Source organism: Nerophis ophidion, linkage group LG18, assembly GCF_033978795.1.
Source record: "Nerophis ophidion isolate RoL-2023_Sa linkage group LG18, RoL_Noph_v1.0, whole genome shotgun sequence".
Taxonomy (NCBI): Eukaryota; Metazoa; Chordata; class Actinopteri; order Syngnathiformes; family Syngnathidae; genus Nerophis; species Nerophis ophidion.
The window spans coordinates 43,598,277-43,617,845 of NC_084628.1; the positions used below are offsets into that span (position 1 = coordinate 43,598,277).

The 19,569-nt window shown below is 44.5% G+C and overlaps 1 protein-coding gene across 1 annotated transcript in view; it reads right to left on the reverse strand.

The window, feature by feature from the left end:
• Nucleotides 1-5,943: 5,943 nt before the first annotated feature.
• The window catches only part of znf296 (zinc finger protein 296), a 29,545-nt gene continuing 15,919 nt past the window's right edge, over nucleotides 5,944-19,569 (reverse strand). Inside the window, exon 3 of the mRNA XM_061878173.1 lies at nucleotides 5,944-8,683. Coding sequence (XP_061734157.1) covers nucleotides 7,098-8,683 — 1,586 coding nt within the window. The 3' untranslated portion in view covers nucleotides 5,944-7,097. The remainder of the gene's footprint in view (nucleotides 8,684-19,569) is intronic.

Sequence of the window (19,569 nt, forward strand, 5' to 3'; positions counted from 1 at the left end):
AGATCCACTATGGACTGGACTCTCACACTATTATGTTAGATCCACTATGGACTGGACTCACACTATTATGTTAGATCCACCATGGACTGGACTCTCTCACTATTATGTTAGATCCACTATGGACTGGACTCTCTCACTATTATGTTAGATCCACCATGGACTGGACTCTCTCACTATTATGTTAGATCCACTATGGACTGGACTCTCACACTATTATGTTAGATCCACTATGGACTGGACTCACACTATTATGTTAGATCCACAATGGACTGGACTCTCACACTATTATGTTAGATCCACTATGGACTGGACTCTCTCACTATTATGTTAGATCCACTATGGACTGGACTCTCACACTATTATGTTAGATCCACTATGGACTGGACTCTCACACTATTATGTTAGATCCACTATGGACTGGACTCTCACATTATTATGTTAGATCCACTATGGACTGGACTCTCACACTATTATGTTAGATCCACTATGGACTGGACTCTCACTATTATGTCAGATCCACTATGGACTGGACTCTCACACTATTATGTTAGATCCACTATGGACTGGACTCTCACTATTATGTTAGATCCACTATGGACTGGACTCTCACACTATTATGTTAGATCCACTATGGACTGGACTCTCACACTATTATGTTAGATCCACTATGGACTGGACTCTCACATTATTATGTTAGATCCACTATGGACTGGACTCTCACACTATTATGTTAGATCCACTATGGACTGGACTCTCACTATTATGTTAGATCCACTATGGACTGGACTCTCACACTATTATGTTAGATCCACTATGGACTGGACTCTCACTATTATGTTAGATCCACTATGGACTGGACTCTCACACTATTATGTTAGATCCACTATGGACTGGACTCTCACACTATTATGTTAGATCCACTGTGGACTGGACTCTCACACAATTATGTTAGATCCGCTATGGACTGGACTCTCACAACATCATGCTAGATCCAGGGGTCCCCACATATGCAGTCCCCTCCAAGGTTTCTCATTGTCATCCCATTGGGTTGAGTTTTTCCTTGCCCTGATGTGGGATCTGAGCTTAGGATGTGGTTGTGGCTTGTGCAGCCCTTTGAGACACTCGTGATTTAGGGCTATATAAGTAAACATTGAGTGATTAATATAGATACGAAATAATTGAGTGTGACTAATCCAAAATGTGAACATGTGCGACTATGCGTAGCGAGTATCTGTAGAGAGTTACCGGAAGTGTTGAGCAAGGTGCGGAAGTCCAAGAGGGGGCGAGGCAAGCTCGTGAGGTCTGTGGGCAGACGTGAGGTCAAATGCTGGAACCAGGCGTCAAAGTTTGTGTCCGGGCGGGGAAGGTCGAGATCCAAGAGGCAGCCAAGGAACTGGAGGGAATACGGGGAGATGAGACACACAACTCGTATCGCGGGAACGGAGGAAGGCTGCCGGAAGACGACAAGGAAACATGAAATAAATAAACACGGAGAGAAAGAGAGAGTGAGTGTATAGAGCGAGGGTTTGTCGACTTACTGTACAGGAACAGGTCGCTACGTTCCGGCCCGGAACGCAGGTTTGCACTGGCTTAAGAAGGCGAGGAAGCTCTCCAGCGGCAGGTGTGCAGAGTGCTGATTGAATGCAGCCACGCTCTTGGAGGTGCACCCAGATGCCGTGACAGATAACACACTTTAAAATTATAAGTCAATCAGATATTTATCTTATATTTAAAAAATGTAATGTTTATTATTTACTGTATTATTAGGAAACAAAAATAATTACAGATAACTACTTTCAAACCTAAGTTTATACTAACTTAATATAACATTAACATTATTATAACAAATTCATTACAATTACTTTCCCTTTATAAATTCATACACATTTAATTAGACTATTTAATAAAATGTAATACCGTATTTCCTTGAATTGCCGCCGGGGCGCTATTTCATTTAAAACCTCTTCTCACTACGGCACTTACCAAAGGCATGCGGTAAATTCAAGACTGCACTTATAAATTTGAGTGTGATGTAAGGATACCTTAATGAAAAGCACATTTAATTAAGAAACTTTATTATGGTCTTACCTTTACTTATAAATGAAGTCCAGGCGCAGCTCCTTCTGATCAAAAGCATCGATAACTTGTTTATAGAAGTCTTCCTTATCTTTCTTCAGTTTTAAAAGTCTCTCTGTCTCGATGGAGATCTTCCTTTATTACCTCCTGCTTCCACTGAAAGTCCAGTTTAGAAAACTGTTTTATTTTAGATATGTAATCCTCCATGTTAAAAGTGCAAGCCAGAGGAAAAAATAAACGATCGCTGCTTGTTGTCACTTCTTCTGCAGCCGAGTAGCCGCAAGAAGGATCACTAGCGCCCTCTACCACCAGGAGGCGGGAGTCATTTAATGACTCATATTTGACACACGCAGCTACGGTATATTAATAAAACATAGCTGCTTACTGTTCTTTTTAGCATATTCAATAGCTTGGACCTTAAATCCTACTGAATAGCTCTTAATCTTCTTCCCTTTATGCGATTTCAAATGATTGAAATCAGCCTCCTCCATTTTGAAAATGATGACAGGTGAAGTGTCACTCGTGACGTGACGAGTTTGACCCGGCAGTAATTCTAGGCAAGCGCATACTATATGCCCGGCGGCACTTGAAGGAAATACGGTAATTCTTACATTATTAGATACTATTCAAGTTTGATATATATGCAAATGCATGCAGTACAAGTATTTTTTTAGTCAAAACAGAAAGAACAACATTTAGTATATAAAAAAAAAAAAAGATAATGTAATCGACTTTCGCGGGCCAGATGTGGCCCCCGGGCCTTGAGTTTGATGATCACTTCATTTCGCTTTCAGGAAAGAAAAAGTTGTATTTTACGGGGGTTAACTTTCCTGGTTTAGGGAGGGCAAGACATTTCCAAGTCTGAAGTAGTTTGAACAATCCTAAAAAAAGGCTTTTTCAGACAAAAAGTCCATAAAAAAAAAAGTCCAAATTAAAGTGGTGCGCTATATTTTTGAGTTTGTATAGTTAGCAAGCTCCATGCATCCAACCTACAATACATCTTCTTCCGCTTATCCAAGGTCGGGTTGCGGGGGCAGCAGCCTAAGCAAGGAAGCCCAAACTTTCCTCTCCCCAGCCACTTGGTCCAGCTCTTCCTGGGGGATCCCGAGGCGTTCCCAGGCCAGCCGGGAGACATAGTCTTCCCAACGTGTCCTGGATCTTCCCCGTGGCCTCCTACCAGTTGGACGTGCCCTAAACACCTCCCTAGGGAGGCATCCTGACCAGATACCCGAACCACCCCATCTGGCTCCTCTCCATGTGGAGGAGCAGTGGATTTACTTTGAGTTCCTCCCGGATGGCAGAGCTTCTCACCCTATCTCTAAAGGAGAGACCCAAACTCATTTGGGCCGCTTGTACCCGTGATCTTGTCCTTTCGGTCATAACCCAAAGCTCATGACCATAGGTGAGGATGGGAACGTAGATCCATCCATCCATCCATCCATCTTCAACCGCTTATCCGAAATAGGGTCGCGGGGACAACAGCTCTAGCAGAGACCCCCAGACCTCCCTCTCCAGAGCAACATTAGCAACTTTCTCCTGGGGGATCCCGAAGCGTTCCCAGGCCAGAGAGGGGATGTAAATTCCCCCATCTGGTCCTTGGTCTGCCGCGGGGTGTCCTCCCAGTAGGAAGTGCAACGAGGACCTACCTAGGGAGACACTCGTGAGGCATCCGCACGAGATGCCCAAACCACCTAAGTTGGCTCCTTTCCAAGCGAAGGAGCAGCGGCTCTACTCAGAGACTCTCTCGGGTGACTGAACTTCTCACCCTGATTAATTAACGAACGGTAACGTAGATGGACCGGTCCAGCGTCCGCATTACTGAAGACGCCTGTCCATCTCACCATCCACTCTTCCCTCACTTGTGAACAAGACTCGCAGGTACTTGAACTCCTCCACTTGGGGCTGGGTCTCCTCCCCGACCCGGAGACGGCACTCTAACCTTTTCTGGGCGAGAACCATGGACTCGGACTTGGAGGTGCTGATTCTCATCCCGGTTGCTTCACACTCGGCTGCGAACCGATCCAGTGAGAGTTGAAGATCCTGGCCTGATGAAGTCATCAAGACCACATCATCTGCAAAAAAGCAAAGACCTAATCCTGGAACCACCAAACTGGATCCCCTCAACACCCGGACTGCGCCTAGAAATTCTGTCCACAAAAGTTATGAACAGAATGGGTGACAAAGGGCAGCCTTGGCAGAGTCCAACCCTCACTGGAAACTCCTCTCTGAGCTGCCACCTTAACGTGGTAGAGGAGTTTGCGTATCCTAATGATCCTAGGAGCTATGTTGTCACAATCGGCTGCGAACCGATCCAGTGAGAGCTGAAGTTCCTGGCCAGATGAAGCCATCAGGACCACATCATCTGCAAAAAGCAGAGACCTAATCCTGTGGTCAAACCGGAACCCCTCAACGCCCTGACTGCGCCTAGAAATTCTGTCCATAAAAATTATAAACAGAATAGGTGCCAAAGGACAGCCTTGGCGGAGTCCAACCCTCACTGGAAACGGGTCTGACTTACTGCTGGCAATGTGGACCAAGCTCTGACACTGATCATACAGGGAGCGGACTGCCACAATCAGACTGATACCCCATACTTTCTGAGCACTCCCCACAGGACTTCCTTGGGGACAAGTTCGAATACCTTCTCCAAGTCCACAAAGCACATGTAGACTGGTTGAGCAAACTCCCATGCACCCTCACGGACCCTGCCGAGAGTATAGAACCGGTCCACAGTTCCACGACCAGGACGAACACCACACTGTTCCTCCTGGATCCGAGGTTCGACTATCCGGCCAGTTGAAGCCACCAGGACCACATCATCTTCAAAAAAGCGGAGACCTAATCCTGCAGCCACCAAACCGGATCCCCCCTCGACATCCTGACTGCACCTAGAAATTCCGTCCATAATCAATCAATCAATCAATCAATCAATCAATGTTTATTTATATAGCCCCAAATCACAAATGTCTCAAAGGACTGCACAAATCATTACGACTACAACATCCTCGGAAGAACCCACAAAAGGGCAAGGAAAACTCACACCCAGTGGGCAGGGAGAATTCACATCCAGTGGGACGCCAGTGACAATGCTGACTATGAGAAACCTTGGAGAGGACCTCAGATGTGGGCAACTCACCCCCCCCTCTAGGGGACCGAAAGCAATGGATGTGGAGCGGGTCTAACATGATACTGTGAAAGTTCAATCCATAGTGGCTCCAACACAGCCGCGAGAGTTCAGTTCAAGCGGATCCAAGAGAGTCCCGTCCACAGGAAACCATCTCAAGCGGAGGCGGATCAGCAGCGTAGAGATGTCCCCAACCGATACAGGCGAGCGGTCCATCCTGGGTCCCGACAAGCGGTCATCCTGGGTCTCGACTCTGTACAGCCAGTACTTCATCCATGGTCATCGGACCGGACCCCCTCCACAAGGGAGCGGGGGACATAGGAGAAAGAAAAGAAGCGGCAGATCAACTGGTCTAAAAAGGAGGTCTATTTAAAGGCTAGAGTATACAGATGAGTTTTAAGGTGAGACTTAAATGCTTCTACTGAGGTAGCATCTCGAACTGTTACCGGGAGGGCATTCCAGAGTACTGGAGCCCGAACGGAAAACGCTCTATAGCCCGCAGACTTTTTTTGGGCTCTAGGAATCACTAATAAGCCGGAGTCTTTTGAACGCAGATTTCTTGCCGGGACATATGGTACAATACAATCGGCAAGATAGGCTGGAGCTAGACCATAAAAGTTATGAACAGCATCTGTGACGAAAGCTAAATTCTAGTCGATCTCAGATGTTGTGGGGTTGAAGAAGTTTTTAGAAACACTTGACTTCAGGTAGGTTTAATTTGCCTAAAAGAGGAAACAGACTAATACACCTCAGCTCTTTATTAAGGCTCATCAGGACAAGATTGTAAGATGGAGTGTGGAGCCTAAAAAGGAGACAATCAGCAGGAGAAGATGTAACAGCGACAGGCAGTTAGTTGGAATATAACAACAACAGTAAGAACAACAGCAACGATTGTCAGTCTATGTACAAGACCTGATCCCTGAACAGTTACACTGCTTTTACACAACACACCTTTCTTTTGGTGTCCCTGATATGGAGAAGCGAAAAAAACGAGTCGGTGGCACTCTGGACTCGATGAGTTTTGGTCCCAAAACCGAGCCCACGGAGCGGGGGGAAGTCATGCTTTGGACACAAGGTGACGGGACAAGCAGAAGACGCACAAAAACATTCAAACTCTCTGAAGTGCTCCAATCAACCAAAGCGGGCCTCACCGCTCTTCTAGCCAACCATCAAGGTGCTGCATTCATAAATTAGACAAAGCATTAGAAAAATACACAAAGTCTCTTGAGCGGTTGGACATTTCACAAATGTAAACAACGGCGGACAAAATAAAAGGACACCCGAGAGAAACATCATTTTACACCCGTTTCACACGTTATAGGCGGGCCGAGTACAGTTGGTATGCATAGAAAGTCATCCTGTGGATTCATGAGAACGTCCGTCCGACACGAGCCCTGTAAACATGACCTCAAGTGACAAGCGCCTTAAAATCAAATCAAATAAAAGAAAGAGCCCCGGGGTTGACAAAGTGCAGACAGACAATGTTCGCGTTCATTCCAAGTCGTTACAAGAGAAGACCCTCTTTGTTTCTATCCGCCACCATATTGTTCATTTCTCTCCACCGCAGCCTGTGGTCGTTGCCACCTGTCCGGTCCAGTGAAGAGACGAGTCGCTCCATCGAGTCGTTTGCAGCGTGACAGTGTGTGTGGGGTGGGGGTTTCCTGTGTTGGCGTGGACTGTGACAGCTCACTTCCTGTTCCGCAGCAGTGCTGGTACTGTCCCCGGTTGAATGTCACTGTTTTGTTCTGCGGTCTCAACTAGGCACTTTGTTTTCAGCCTGCAGCTTTTTGCATATGACTTTCTGCCCCAGTTCTGCTACTTTCTACGGGTTTGTCAGTTCAATAGGTTTTATTTTGAAGGGCTACTCCAGTCCTGTACAGAGTTTATTGTGAAGGTCTCAGGGTGCAGGAGTCAGGGCCACCAGATTTGGACTTCCTCTGCTCCCCTCCTGGCTATGTCCTTCCTCCTCCATGTTTACTGCACCCTGGATTTCCATCTGATCCAGACTAGCTTCGTCCTCCTCCATCTTTACAACTACCGCCGCCGCCTCCTCCTCAGCCTTCATGGCAGCCAGAGTGTCGGCGGCACTCGCCTGGGCGTAGGCGCCTACGCTGGCGTGGCTCAAACCGTGCACCTTCTTCAGGTGCTTCTCCAAGGTGGCGTACACAGTGAACGGCACGGCGCAGAGCTGGCACAGAAAGGGCGCCTTGGCTCCCTGGGCGCCGTGCGTCTTCATGTGGCGGGTGAGCTTGGAGCTCTGCGCGCAGGCGTAGTTGCAGAGGCCGCAGCGGTACGGCCGCTCGCCGGTGTGGCTGCGGCGATGCACGGTCAGGTTGCTGCTGTTGCGGAACTGTTTGCCGCAGTACTCGCAGGCCTCGTCTTTCTTCTTCTTGCCGGAGGAGCCGGAGGTCACGCCGGCGCCGCCTCCTCCGGCGCTGCCGCTCCTGCGCTCGTTCTCTCTCTGCCACTCCTGCACCACCTCGCTGACCTTCGCCGAACTGAAGTCAGCGATCTCCGCCCGCTCCGTCTCCCACTCGCCAATGCCTCGCGCCCGTTCGCTCATCTCGGGGCGTTTGGGTGTGCAGTTTCCGCTGGCGATACCGCTCTCGCCACTTCCCCCGGTTTCGCCACTTTCTAGGGAGCCCTCTGAGGGGCTGGCACAGGGCGAGGCATGCCGGGGCTCCCCTTGTCCCTCCGCCTCCTCTTCCCCGCCGTCCCTGTGGGTCTGGTAAAGCCTCAGCAGCGGTCTGTCCCCAGGTCTGGCCTGCGAGGGCAGCAACATCGGCGCGGAAGCAATGGCGGGGTGCTTAGGCATGTCCAACTCTGAGGCACCCTGTGCTCTCATGTCCATCGCCACCTTTCCCGGCTGCGATTGAAACCTCCCTCTGGCGCCCTCCGTCAGCGCCACGTCCGCCGGTTCAAACCCGCCCCCTCCACCTGCGGCCTCGCGGTGGTGGTTCCTGATGTGGCGTGCCAGCTGGCCGCTCTGAGAGAACGCCTGGCCGCACACGCCGCAGTGGTACGGCCTCTCGCAGGCGTGAGTCCGGTAGTGGGCGGAGAGGGCTCGCTGAGACTGGAAGCTGTGGTCACACATTTCGCAGTGAACGACGCCGTTTTGAGGGAAGGGGGACGCTGCCGGTGGGGACGAAGAGGGTGACGGCATCAGATCTCCCAGTGGGTTGTTGCTGCTGTTATTGTTGCCCTCGGCCAGTTCCCGCAGCCGCTCGGAGAAGTTCAGAGCCTGCAAGTCGGAAGGGGCGAGGACAACGTGCGTCTGGCGGGGCCGACCGACACGGAGGGCGGACGGCTGGAAGGCGGAGGTGAGGGCCTGGCTCAGGTGGCGCGGGTCTCTGACGTCGTCCTCGTCCTCCTCCAGGTAGATGCTGAAGGAGTGCGTGTGCTGGGCGTGTTGTAACAACGCCCAGGCGGAGGCGTGCACGCTCTCACACTGCAGGCAGGTGAAGTAGGAGGGCTCCTCGGGCGCTGGAACACAGACCCAGAAAGTGCGGTTAGTCAAGCCTCAAAAGAACGGCGGGAAGGGAGAATCTCTTGATGATTGAGGGAACCCCTCATGAAACAGTTCTGTAGAGATGAAGTAGTCTTGTGATTTTTCCCACACCTACATATTGCGCTCTACCACGGTATCGAGCACTATTCTCTGGATAATCCAATCAAGATTATATATATATATATACATATATACACATATATACATATATATACATATATACATATATACACATATATACACATAGATTTATTTATTAAAGGTAAATTGAGCAAATTGGCTATTTCTGGCAGTTTATTTAAGTGTGTATCAAACTGGTAGCCCTTGGCATTAATCAGTACCCAAGAAGTAGCTCTTGGTTTCAAAAAGGTTGGTGACCCCTGCACTAGAGAAAAGCGCTATATAAATATAAATAATTTCGCCACACACAATCATTGGTACTTTAACTTTACTTCACTTCAAAACTGTCAAGACCCGGCCAGACTTGGTGAGCAGGCATGTTGTGTCGAGGAGGAGGCGTACATCTGCTGATATTTTTATACGTGGATAGCTTTGTCTCCTAAGCGAAGAGACACTTTCCAATTAAGCTGCAAATTGCTAATTAGCAGAACGTGGCAAACGAATGCTTTATGCAAATGAGCTACTGACTCAGCCTGCTTTGACAAATGAGGCCTTTTTTTGTTGTTGCATTAATCAAAATTGGAGAGACAATCTCCAAATTGAGGAGGGGGGGGAAACGTTCTATATTTTCCGTCTTTATTTTTTTTTTCCCCCGTCGGAGAGGTTCAAAGCCGACCGCTATAAGCCTCTTTCATGTTTCCTCCAGTCAAATCCTTGCCTATTTTCCAAGGGGGGAGGAGAGGGAAGGACGCGAAAGCTTGTCGGTCTGCGGCGGCTTCACCTCGCTGGAGGAGAAGTTGCAGCGCTTTAAAAGAAAAAAAAAACTGGGGTGAGAGCAGGAAAAGGAGATAGGTAGGTCAGGACTCAGGAGATAAAAAAAGAAGCAAATGAGATAAAAAGATTATAAAGTAGCGCAAATGGAGGGCGGGTGTGAAAATATGTCACCCCTTTGGATTGTACTTGAGACCCATCCTCCAAGCCCTCCGCCCCCAAATCCATCCCTGAGGGGGCGGCAGGGTGGGTGTGGGTGGGGGGGGACGGTGGCTTTTGTCCCGCAGTGAAACACAATACACCGCCGCTTTCTCTTCTCCTCCGCTCTCTCACTTTTTTCTTTTTTTTTGTAAGGATTCCCATTTGGCCCGGGGTAGCACTTGAATATTAAGCAGAAGCAATAACTACTAATTAAAAATGCAGATTGGCTGGGAGCGCTAACGAGCAGCAGGCAGAATCTCTTTTCCCCGGGGAGGCAGAGGAGGGGTGGGGAGGGGGAGAGGAATTGAAAGAGGGCAAAGCAAAAGTGTGTTGAAGATGGAGGAGAAGGAGGAGGGGGAGGCGGTGGAGATGAATAAAAAAAAAAAAACAACAAAAAAAAACAAACAAGGAGAATAAATAAAAAGGAAGGAGACAGATGCACCAGGCTCTCCAGTAATCTCCCCCCCCCCCCAACCCCCCCGCCTCCTTGCGCGTCTTGGATGCAGAAAATGAAAGCTTGTGTGATGACTGCACTTTCACTTTCACTTTCACTTTCTTACGTCGTCACAGAAAGTCAGCCATGGCAACTTTGCAACTTTCTTTTCATTTTTCACAACAATCACTTTAGATTGGCGGCATAGCTCGGTTGGTAGAGCGGCCGTGCCAGCAACTTGGGGGTTGCAGGTTCGATTCCCGCTTCCGCCATCCTAGTCACTGCCGTTGTGTCCTTGGGCAAGACACTTTACCCACCTGCTCCCAGTGCCACCCACACTGCTTTAAATGTAACTTAGACATTGGGTGTCACTATGTTAAGCGCTTTGAGTCACTAGAGAAAAGCGCTATATAAATATATAATTGATAATAATTGACTTATACCGTATTTCCGTGAATTGCCGCCGGGGCGCTAATTCATTTAAAACCTCTTACCAAAGGCATGCGGTAAATTTAGACCTGCGCTTATAAATTTGAGTGTGATGTAAGGATACCATCATGAAAAGCACATTTAATTAAAAAAAAAACGTTATTATGGTCTTACCTTTACTTATAAAGGAAGTCCATGTGCAGCTCCTTCTGATCAAAAGCATCGATAACTTGTTTATAGAAGTCTTCTTTATCTTTCTTCAGTTTTAAAAGTCTCTCTGTCTCCAAGGAGATCTTACTTTATTACCTCCTGCTTCCATTGAAAGTCCAGTTTAGAAAACTGTTTTCTAGCATAGCTCGGTTGGTAGAGTAGCCGTGCCAGCAACTTGAGGGTTGCAGGTTCGAAATCCGGGATTTCCAAGAATTCCCAGTTTTCAGAGACATTTTCCTCATTCAAAAATGCATTGTCCATTTTTTTCTCAAACCATTCCAACATCAACACATTCCACTCCTCCAACCAACACTTTCCCAAGTTCCAAACCAAATTCCGTTTTTCCTGGAAATTCAAACAACTCCAACATTTCAAACTATTCTTACATCCGATTACATTCCGTCAGCATTTCACTTCAACTTCAGAATTGGAGCATTCCTCCAGTAATTGCCTCATCTAGTTAGGGACCGAATGTCCCTTTGGGACAGAGGACCCTATTGTAGTTCTAAAATTTTATTATTATTATTATACCGCCGCTTCTTTGAGCTGTAATTTGACCCCCTAAACATGCTTCAAAACTCACCAAATGTTACACACACATCAGCACTGGCGAACATTGCGATGTAATCAAAAAACCAAAACCCAAAACTCAAAATTGCACTCTAGCGCCCCCTAGGAAAAAACAGACAAAACTGCTTGTAACCTCCGCTAGGAATGTCGTAGAGACATGAAACAAAAACCTCTGTGTAGGTCTCACTTAGACCTAGATTCCATACACTTACATCCTTCAGCAAAAATCAACAGGAAGTTGGCAAAAACCCCTTCAAAACAAAAGTTTTGTAAAAAATATAATTTTTGCCTCTTTGAGCTATAATTTGACCCCCCTTAAAATGCTTCAAAACTCACCTAACTGGACACACACATCAGGACTGGTGAAAATTGCGATCTAATCAAAAAACCAAACCCCAAAACTCTAAATTGAGCTCTAGCGCCCCCTAGGAATAAAACAGACAAAAATGCTCTTGGGAAGAAAACACATACAAAACTGCTTGTAACTTCTGGTAGGAATGTTGTAGAGACATGAAACAAAAACCTTTATGTAGGTCTCACTTAGAGCTACATTTCATTCATTGACATCCTTCAGCAAAAATCAACAGGAAGTTGGCAATTACCCCTTCAAGACAAAACTTTTTTTAAAAACCTGTCACCTTTTTTCAAACATTATCTCCTCTGAGCGCGCTTGTTGTGTCGGCTTCAAACTACTACAGGAGAGAAATTGAACCCTTCTGATTAAAAGTTCAGAAAATAGTTTTTGTAAATGCTCCGGTTTTGATTTTGCGAGCCTTCAAAGAACGGCTGCGCTGCTGCCGTCTCAAGATGGCCGCTTAAAAGCAGGAAGCACCAGCGTGACCACACAATGCAGAGAAGGTAGGTAATGTGCGGGTAAAGATGTTGACTGGGTGAAAAAAGGAGGCACCAGTTTGACACCAGGATACAGAGAAGGTAAGTAATGTGCAGGTAAAGATATGTTGTCTGGGTGATGGCAGGAAGCACCAGCATGTATGTGTGAAAAAAAGGAGCACCAGTGTGACCCCAGGATGCAGGGAAGGTAGGTAATGTGCAGGTAAAGATATGTTGAACGGGTAAAGGCAGGAATCACCAGCAAAAGTCGGTCCCGTCCAACGCTGCTTGCAGCTTTAATTTTCATTTGATTTCTATTTTTTTTCCACACAATTTAGTTTTTTGTACATTCCATTCTACAAATCTACCAATCTAGAACATTTTAAAGCGAGGATTGTCAACCTGTTTGACCTCGGAGCCCGACAAAACAGAGGGGCCCGAGGCCCACTTAATTACCAGTGAATTAGTCATCTTACTTTGTAATCTTAGTCCATAATTACATTGAACATATTTACAGTTTACAACCTTGTCAAATGCTATAAAAACATGTGTTAATACAAATATTAGTTTATTTAGTTATTATTGACTTAGAAAAATAAGTACTAACCAAATATACTACATATGAATGGAGTAAATAATTAATGTACTTATAATTATGATGTGCTAAAAAAACAAATTCAATGATGCATATATTTCTTAACTAAATAAAATGAAAATAAAATACAAATAAAATGCAGCTTGACTATTTTGGGGAATTTTGCCTATCGTTCACAATCATTATGATTGTGAATTTACTATGACGGATTGATTTTTTTTTATGCATTCTAAATATTAAATAAACATAAATAAAAATCCGCTTACAGCAGAGCCAATGGGAGCTCCTCTATTCCGCCCATAAAAGCCAAAAAATAAGCATTCAAAAAGCGCCAACTATACTAATTTACATTTGATGACTTGAATATTAACCAAGTAGTAGTGATTTTGTTATTATAAGCGCTAACGCAGGCCAACTATGCTGTGATCACTTCCTGTGTCCCTATGTTTACATCGCTGAGTGGTCTGCTGTTTCCTCGCTTCCCTGCTCCCTGTAAGTTTATTGTAGATTATAAATCATGCCTTTCACCTGGACAGGAGAAGTCTGAGGATGTATTCTGACAAGTTGGTACACTTTGACAGCTATTTAAAGTTAAAGTACCCATGATTGTCACACACACACTAGTTGTGGCGAAATGATTCTCTTTTTTCGAACCCGAAACTGGCGAGGACGACACGAAAAGACGCCTGGTCATCCCGCCCCTAATGAGTCATTATTCATCTACATGGGAATATATAAACATGCTAACAGTCTGCATCATAATGACAGCAGACATCATACAGTAAGTGATGTTTTATTATGTTTGTTTGCTCTCATAAGTTCTGCAGTGAGTAATCATCAGTGATGAAAGGGGAAAAATTATGGGTTTTTTAAATGAATGCACCGTGTTTGCTTAAAATGATAAAAATACATTAATGTTATTATAAATGCTACATGAAATAAATACTTACATCATGTATATATTACACGTTATTATGAATGTTACTAGATACTACATATATACTTACATCATGTATATATTACATGTTATTATGAATGTTACTAGATACTACACATATACTTACATCATGTATATTACATGTTATTATGAATGTTACTAGATACTACATATATACAAACCCCGTTTTCATTTGAGTTGGGAAATTGTGTTAGATGTAAATATAAACAGAATACAATGATTTGCAAATCCTTTTCAAGCCATATTCAGTTGAATATGCTACAAAGACAACATATTTGATGTTCAAACTCATAAACGTTATTTTTTTTTTGCAAATAATAATTAACTTAGAATTTCATGGCTGCAACACGTGCCAAAGTAGTTGGGGAAGGGCATGTTCACCACTGTGTTACATCACCTTTTCTTTTAACAACACTCAATAAACGTTTGGGAACTGAAGAAACTAATTGTTGAAGCTTTGAAAGTGGAATTATTTCCCATTTTTGTTTTATGTAGAGCTTCAGTCCTTCAACAGTGCGGGGTCTCCGCTGTCCTATTTTACGCTTCATAATGCGCCGCACATTTTCCATGGGAGACAGGTCTGGACTGCAGGCGGGCCAGGAAAGTACCCGCACTCTTTTTTTACGAAGCCACGCTTGTGTAACACTTGTCTAGCTGAAATAAGCGGGGGCGTCCATGATAACGTTGCTTGGATGACAACATATGTTGTTCCAAAACCTGTATGGACCATTCAGCATTAATGGTGCCTTCACAGATGTGTAAGTTACCCATGCCTTGGGCACTAATGCACCCCCATACCATCACACATGCTGGCTTTTACACTTTGCACCTATTACAATCCGAATGGTTCCTCTTTGTTCTGGAGGACAGCACGTCCTCTGTTTCCAAATATAATTTGAAATGTGGACTCGTCAGACCACCTTTCCACTTTGAATCAGTCCATCTTAGATGAGCTCGGGCCCAGCCAAGCCGGCGGCGTTTCAGAATATTGTTGATAAATGGGTTTGGCTTTGCATAGTAAAGTTTTAACTTGCACTTACAGACGTAGCGACCAACTGTAGTTACTGACAGTGGTTTTATGAAGCGTTCCTGAGTCCACATGGTGATATCCTTTACACACTGATGTGAGTTTTCCTTGCCCTTTTGTGTGTTCTTCCGAGGATGTCGTAGTCGTAATGATTTGTGCAGTCCTTTGAGACATTTGTGATTTGGGGCTATTTAAATTAACATTGATAGATTGATGTCAGTTTTTGATGCAGTACCGCCTGAGGGATCAAAGGTCCATAATATCATCGCTTACTTGCAGTGATTTCTCCAGATTCTCTGAACTTTTGGAAGATTTTACGGACCATAGATGGTAAAATCCCTAAATTCCTTGCAATAGCTCGTTGAGAAATGTTGTTCTAAAACTATTCAACAATTTGCTTACAAATTGGTGACCCTCAACTCGTCTTCGTTTGTGAATTACTTAGCACTTCATGGAAGCTGCTTTTATACCCAATCATGGCACCCACCTGTTCCCAATTAGCCTGCACACCTGTGGGATGTTCCAAATAAGTGTTTGATGAGCATTCCTCAACTTTATCAGTATTTATTGCCACCTTTCCCAACTTCTTTGTCACGTGTTGCTGGCATCAAATTCTAAAGTTAATGATAATTTGCAAAAAAAGAAATGTTTATGAGTTTGAACATCAAATATGTTGTCTTTGTAGCATATTCAACTGAATATGGGTTGAAAAGGATTTGCAAATCATTGTATTCTGTTTATATTTACATCTAACACAATTTCCCAACTCATATGGAAACGGGGTTTGTATGTTTTGCAACACTACTATACTATACAACAATATACTATACTAATTTTTCCCATTAAAAGGTATCATAACAGGCTGTTTTCTGAAGACACTCAGAAATAATACTGTATGTTCAATTTACATGAAAATAGTATTTTTTTTTTTAGTTATTTCCTTTATTTTATATTTTATATTTTTCATATTAGATTTTATTTTTTTCTTCTTTACATTTACTTTTTGGTGCTTCCACTTGCATGTTGGGCAAACAGAGGAAAGAACCCTAAAGAGATGTTGTAGAAGATGGACACAGCAGTCAGTCCCCTTCAGCCTTGCACACAGGAAGGAAAGGAGCTGCTACTAAAGTGCGTGCACACCACCACACTGTGGAGGTCTCAACATGCACTCTGCTACTAAAGTGCGTGCACACCACCACACTGTGGAGGTCTCAACATGCACTCTGCTACTAAAGTGCGTGCACACCACCACACTGTGGAGGTTTCAACATGCACTCTGCTACTAAAGTGCGTGCACACCACCACACTGTGGAGGTTTCAACATGCACTCTGGTACTAAAGTGTGTGCACACCACCACACTGTGGAGGTTTCAACATGCACTCTGGTACTAAAGTGCGTGCACACCACCACACTGTGGAGGTTTCAACATGCACTCTGGGACTAAAGTGCGAGCACACCACCACACTGTGGAGGTTTCAACATGCACTCTGGTACTAAAGTGCGTGCACACCACCACACTGTGGAGGTTTCAACATGCACTCTGGTACTAAAGTGCGTGCACACCACCACACTGTGGAGGTTTCAACATGCACTCTGGTACTAAAGTGCGTGCACACCACCACACTGTGGAGGTTTCAACATGCACTCTGGTACTAAAGTGCGTGCACACCACCACACTGTGGAGGTCTCCACATGCACTTTGCTACTAAAGTGCGTGCACACCACCACACTGTGGAGGTTTCAACATGCACTCTGGTACTAAAGTGCGTGCACACCACCACACTGTGGAGGTTTCAACATGCACTCTGGTACTAAAGTGCGTGCACACCACCACACTGTGGAGGTTTCAACATGCACTCTGGGACTAAAGTGCGTGCACACCACCACACTGTGGAGGTTTCAACATGCACTCTGGTACTAAAGTGCGTGCACACCACCACACTGTGGAGGTTTCAACATGCACTCTGGGACTAAAGTGCGTGCACACCACCACACTGTGGAGGTTTCAACATGCACTCTGGTACTAAAGTGCGTGCACACCACCACACTGTGGAGGTTTCAACATGCACTCTGGTACTAAAGTGCGTGCACACCACCACACTGTGGAGGTTTCAACATGCACTCTGGTACTAAAGTGCGTGCACACCACCACACTGTGCAGGTCTCCACATGCACTTGGGGACGCTGGCACTGCAAGACGACGCGTCCGTTGACCAGATACGAGTCTTACATTTGTCACGCAGTCCGACACATGATGAGATAAATGTACATGTTACATTTACATTGTGGCTAAATCTGGATCCAATCTGGATACATTGTGGTTTGGCACTGGAAATGATTTGCCACTAGCCAAGATTAAAACAAAGATTTCTAGAAATGTCCTTAGTTTTAAAGGCCTACTGAAAGCCACTACTAGCGACCACTTCAGATCTATCCGTCAATTATTAGGGTCCGCAGGCCAAGGACCTTATTGAAACTGTAACGTTTTATTACTATTATATTATTATGATTCTTTATTATACCGCACCATCGCACCCTAATTTGACCCCCTTAAAATGCTTCAAAGTGCAAGTTAAAGCTCTACTATGAAAAGCAAAAGCCATTTATCAACAACATCCAGAATCGCTGATCTGTAATTTCACCCCCTTAACATGCTTCAAAACTCACCAAATTTTACACACACATCAGGACTGGTAAAAATTGCCATCTAATAAAAAACCAAACCCCAAAAATCACAATTGGGCTCTAACTCCCCCTAGGAAAACACCCAGGCAAAACTGCTTGTGACGTCTGTTAGGAATGTCGTAGAGACATGGAACAAAAACCTCTATGTAAGTCTGACTAAGATCAGGGCTTGAGAAGCGGCCGCAGCAACCAAAGGCGGACCCGACCAACGCTGCTTGCAGCTTTAATAACTTTTATTGTTGTTTATGTTTTTTTTTGTTATTATTAGGTCCTTCTTTAGAAAAAAAACAACTTTGTTTTTTACATTGCAAACTCAAAATATGCAACATTTTCCCCCCAAAATATCTCAAAGTGGAACATTTTATGTGACATTTATTTTGATTGATTATTATTTTTTTAAAGAAAATAACAGCCTACATGGCAGTTTTGTGTTATTAGAGTAAACATTGTAACATTTTCTTGTTACATTTCACCTGTTTTCTCTTTTATACCACTTTTTATGTTTTTTAATCGTAGTTTTAAAATGTGCTTAGGGCCGTTAAAAAATAATCCCCGGGCCGCACTTTGCACACCCCTGGCCTACATGTATCGCACGTTGTTAATACATCATCAGTCAACTTTGGGCCCCCGGCCGAATTTCTTCTAGCCCAAGTCAAAAAGTAAGCACATCCCTGCTGTAAACAATAGTGAATAAATAAAAAATCCCTAGCTGTAGAACTTTCTAGACAAAACATTCGACACAAGGCAGTATTAAAGGCCTACTGAAAGCCACTACTAGCGACCACACAGTCTGATAGTTTATATATCAATGATGAAATATTAACATTGCAACACATGCCAATACGGCCGCTTTAGTTTACTAAATTGCAATTTTAAATTTCCCGCCAAACTATCCTGCTAAAATGTCTCGGTATGATGACGCGTGCAAGTAACGTCACGCATTGTAGAGGACATTTTGTTCCAGCACCGTTCCCAGCTATAAGTCGTCTGTTTTCATCGCATAATTCCACAGTATTCTGGACATCTGCGTTGCCGAGTCTTTTGCAATTTGTTCAATGAATAATGGAGACGTCAAAGAAGAAAGCTGTAGGTGGGAAGCGGTGTATTGCGGACGCCTTTAGCAACACAAACGCAGCCGATGTTTCATTGTTTACATTCCCGAAAGATGACGGTCAAGCTTTACTATGGAACAGAGCGGTCAAGCGAACACGGTTGGATTGGACCACACACACACAAAGTACTGTGTATTATGCAGCGATCATTTCGAAAGATCGTGCTTCGAAGGGCAGAGACAGGCATCGCCACCACCCGTCGACTGGTGCTGAAGAAAGGTGCGGGGCCGACCTTCAGGTTGTACAGGTACGACCATATAATCTCACTAAAACACTAGTAACACAAAAGGCAGATAAGGGATTTTCCAGAATTATCCTAGTAAATGTGTCTAATAACATCTGAATTGCTCCCACTGCCCTTTTTTTTTTTTTTCCTCTAGTCCTTCACTCTCACTTTCTTCATCCACGAATCTTTCATCCTCGCGCAAATTTAAGAGGAAATCGTCGCTTTTTCGGTCCGAATAGCTCTAGCTGCTGGTGGCCATGATTGTAAACAATGTTCAGATGTGAGGAGCTCCACAACCCGTGACGTCACGCGCACATCGTCTGCTACTTCCGGTACAGGCAAGGCTTTTTTATCACTATACACTAAACTATACAACACTACACTATACTATACAACACTACACTATACTATACAACAATATACTAAACTATACACTATACTATACAACACTAAACTATACTATACAACAATATACTAAACTATACACTAAACTATACAACACTACACTATACAACACTACACTATACTATACAACAATATACTAAACTATACACTAAACTATACAACACTACACTATACTATACAACAATATACTAAACTATACACTAAACTATACAACACTACACTATACTATACAACACTACACTATACTATACAACAATATACTAAACTATACACTAAACTATGCAACA